The sequence below is a fragment of the Micromesistius poutassou genome, assembly GCF_964030765.1.
Source record: "Micromesistius poutassou genome assembly, chromosome: 12".
NCBI lineage: Eukaryota > Metazoa > Chordata > Actinopteri > Gadiformes > Gadidae > Micromesistius > Micromesistius poutassou.
The window spans coordinates 1,959,557-1,961,978 of NC_140282.1; the positions used below are offsets into that span (position 1 = coordinate 1,959,557).

Consider the following 2,422-nt stretch of genomic DNA (forward strand, 5'->3'; position numbering starts at 1 on the left):
GTCATACTGTCTGGCTTGACTCCCAGGCTATAACCTTGTCCGTATTAGTGACACCCCTCCCATCTATTACACACACACAGACAGACAGACCCTAAAGACTTCGGAGTGTTTAAATGCATTGAAAATAGAAACAAAACTCCTTTGAGACTTAAATGTTGATCACCCATTATTTCCCAGTATATATGAATGTGAAACCATTTCCTTTATCTTTCTGACACCACACACCCATATCTCACGAGTCGTGTCTTTGCAGTTTGCCCACACATGCAAGAGTTTCACACATGTACGCAACATATGTCACACAGAATATACATTTGCATACATTGCACGCGATTTTACGTTCATTATTCACTGTAAGGCTGCAGTGATACAAGTACACGGTATACACCGCAGTGCAGAGAGATGTTGAAAGGTGTTACTGCAGTCGTGCCTTCCCTATATCATAACACTTTCATGAAAATCAATAAGATGGGCAGGATCATTCAATTCTAAAAATCAATTGTAATACCGTTCCTCCTGACTCTATTATGTGGCTGGATTCTTGTTCCAGTGCAGATCTTTGCGGGGTGTCGATTCATAACAGATTGCGTTTCACAAAAAAAAGAAAAAAAAAACAGGGTAGAATCTATACATACTATACAGATATTGCTCCCTGACGGTAACATAGTTAGTGAAGGAAAAGGTGCAGGAAGAACAATTATCAATTAACAATGAGTTCATGTTATGCTTTTCTACAGCCCCTGAATCAGACCCAGAATACGCTAGACCATCAAACACCAAACAGGGAAAACGAAAGTCACGACATCGCAGACATTTCCTTTAAGAACCGCAGCCGGCAGAGTGGATCTTCAAGTGCACGTTGCAGAGAGCCTGGCTCTCATAGGGGCAGCGTGTCCTGTGGGATGATGCATACAGCCCAGTGTGTGTGTGTTTACATACACATGCAGTGCATTCGCAGCAGCAGCAATATTACGTATGCAAATGGAAGGGTTTGAAATGGCGACCCGTGTGTCTGGCAACTTATGTGTCAGCCTGTGTGTCTTTTACAAGCATTGCGGCCGTCATCGCGAACCTATTGATTGAGATTGGTCCTATTTAGCACACACTGCAGACGTGTTTACATAATTTGTTTATTCAAATGTTTTTGGTCCCTTCTGATAACCCGTAGGGTTCATGCATGTGTTGCTTCAATCTTATGGGTAAGCCACGTAATTTTTACGGTAAACATAATCTTAGTTTTAGAAGTGAAGGTCAAACAGGAGCAGCCTATATTTTTTAATGAGTTTGCCTGAATGTTAATTGTGTAGCCTACACTGTTAAATGTTGGGTGATTTGTATAACTAGCACTTTTTAATCATTTATAAAACATAAAAAATGGATGGAGATGTAAATGAGATGTGAATAATAGCAGTGCGGTGAGGTTCGTGGCTGGTGAGGCACTGACATTTTCAATCAGATTCACAAATATATAAACCCAATAGAGTAGCTTAAATCATCAAATCTATTCCTGAGGTTCTAAACATTTTCAAAGAAATTTGGCTTTGAACGTGAGTAGTCGATCGAGTCCTATGTCCTGTCACTGGCCGCTTTAAACACAGGCGTGCATAGCCCAATTATATAGCCAATTGAAATGAATTCAAATGCCCACACAAAAGGCCCAAGCTAACAGGAAAAAATCCCAAAAATTAACACAAGAGGCTTTGTTGGTAGCCTACGTAGGTCTCTAAATGAAACAAATGAACACGAGTGACCCCAGTGAAGCAAAATTAACGTTAACACGAAAGTAGCTTATTGATATGAAAATCAACTCTTACCATTGACGAAAGGCCCTTTTCCTTGAAATAACTCTTTAGCCTACATAACCCATCCATCAAAGTTTTAGGCAATCAACTAGGCTACGTCCTGCGCTGCCTGCCACTGATCCATGTAGCACCGACGTTAATAAGTTCTGGGCCAACTCAATGAAATCCTCCTTCAATCGAACAAAATGAATATCCACAACCCTTACATTGGACATAAACAGGTTCATATCCGCCTTGACTACTAAGTAGAAATACTTCCAAAGTAGACGTAGTTTTCCGTGGTTAATAAACTCCTGATGCCACCTACGTCTCCCATCATCTGCGCTGCGCACATAGGCTAGACTAGGCTAATTTATGCACGATTTGCGTTGTCATACATAAACAAATTTCATCACACACTCACGTCCTATTTTAAATTTATTTAAATCACAAAAACAAACCTTTATATCAAGTGAAACGACCGACCCCATTGGCTACTCTACAAAAAGAGCTGTTTTAAATTTTAAATCTTCAATGCCAAAAAATACCAACATTGTTGTGTGGCAATTAAAGTTTCTATTCTATTCTATTATATTTATCTCGCTGATGTGACCGAGCTCTGGTCGGGTTTCCATGCTCTA

General features: G+C 40.0%; 1 protein-coding gene across 1 annotated transcript in view; it reads right to left on the reverse strand.

Annotated features, from left to right (window-relative positions):
• Positions 1 to 731: 731 nt before the first annotated feature.
• Positions 732 to 2,422, reverse strand: part of garre1 (granule associated Rac and RHOG effector 1) — a gene marked incomplete at its 3' end in the record, with an annotated part of 22,320 nt that continues 20,629 nt past the window's right edge. Inside the window, 1 exon segment of the mRNA XM_084475870.1 lies at positions 732 to 761. Within this exon segment, the coding sequence (XP_084331996.1) occupies positions 732 to 761 (30 nt within the window).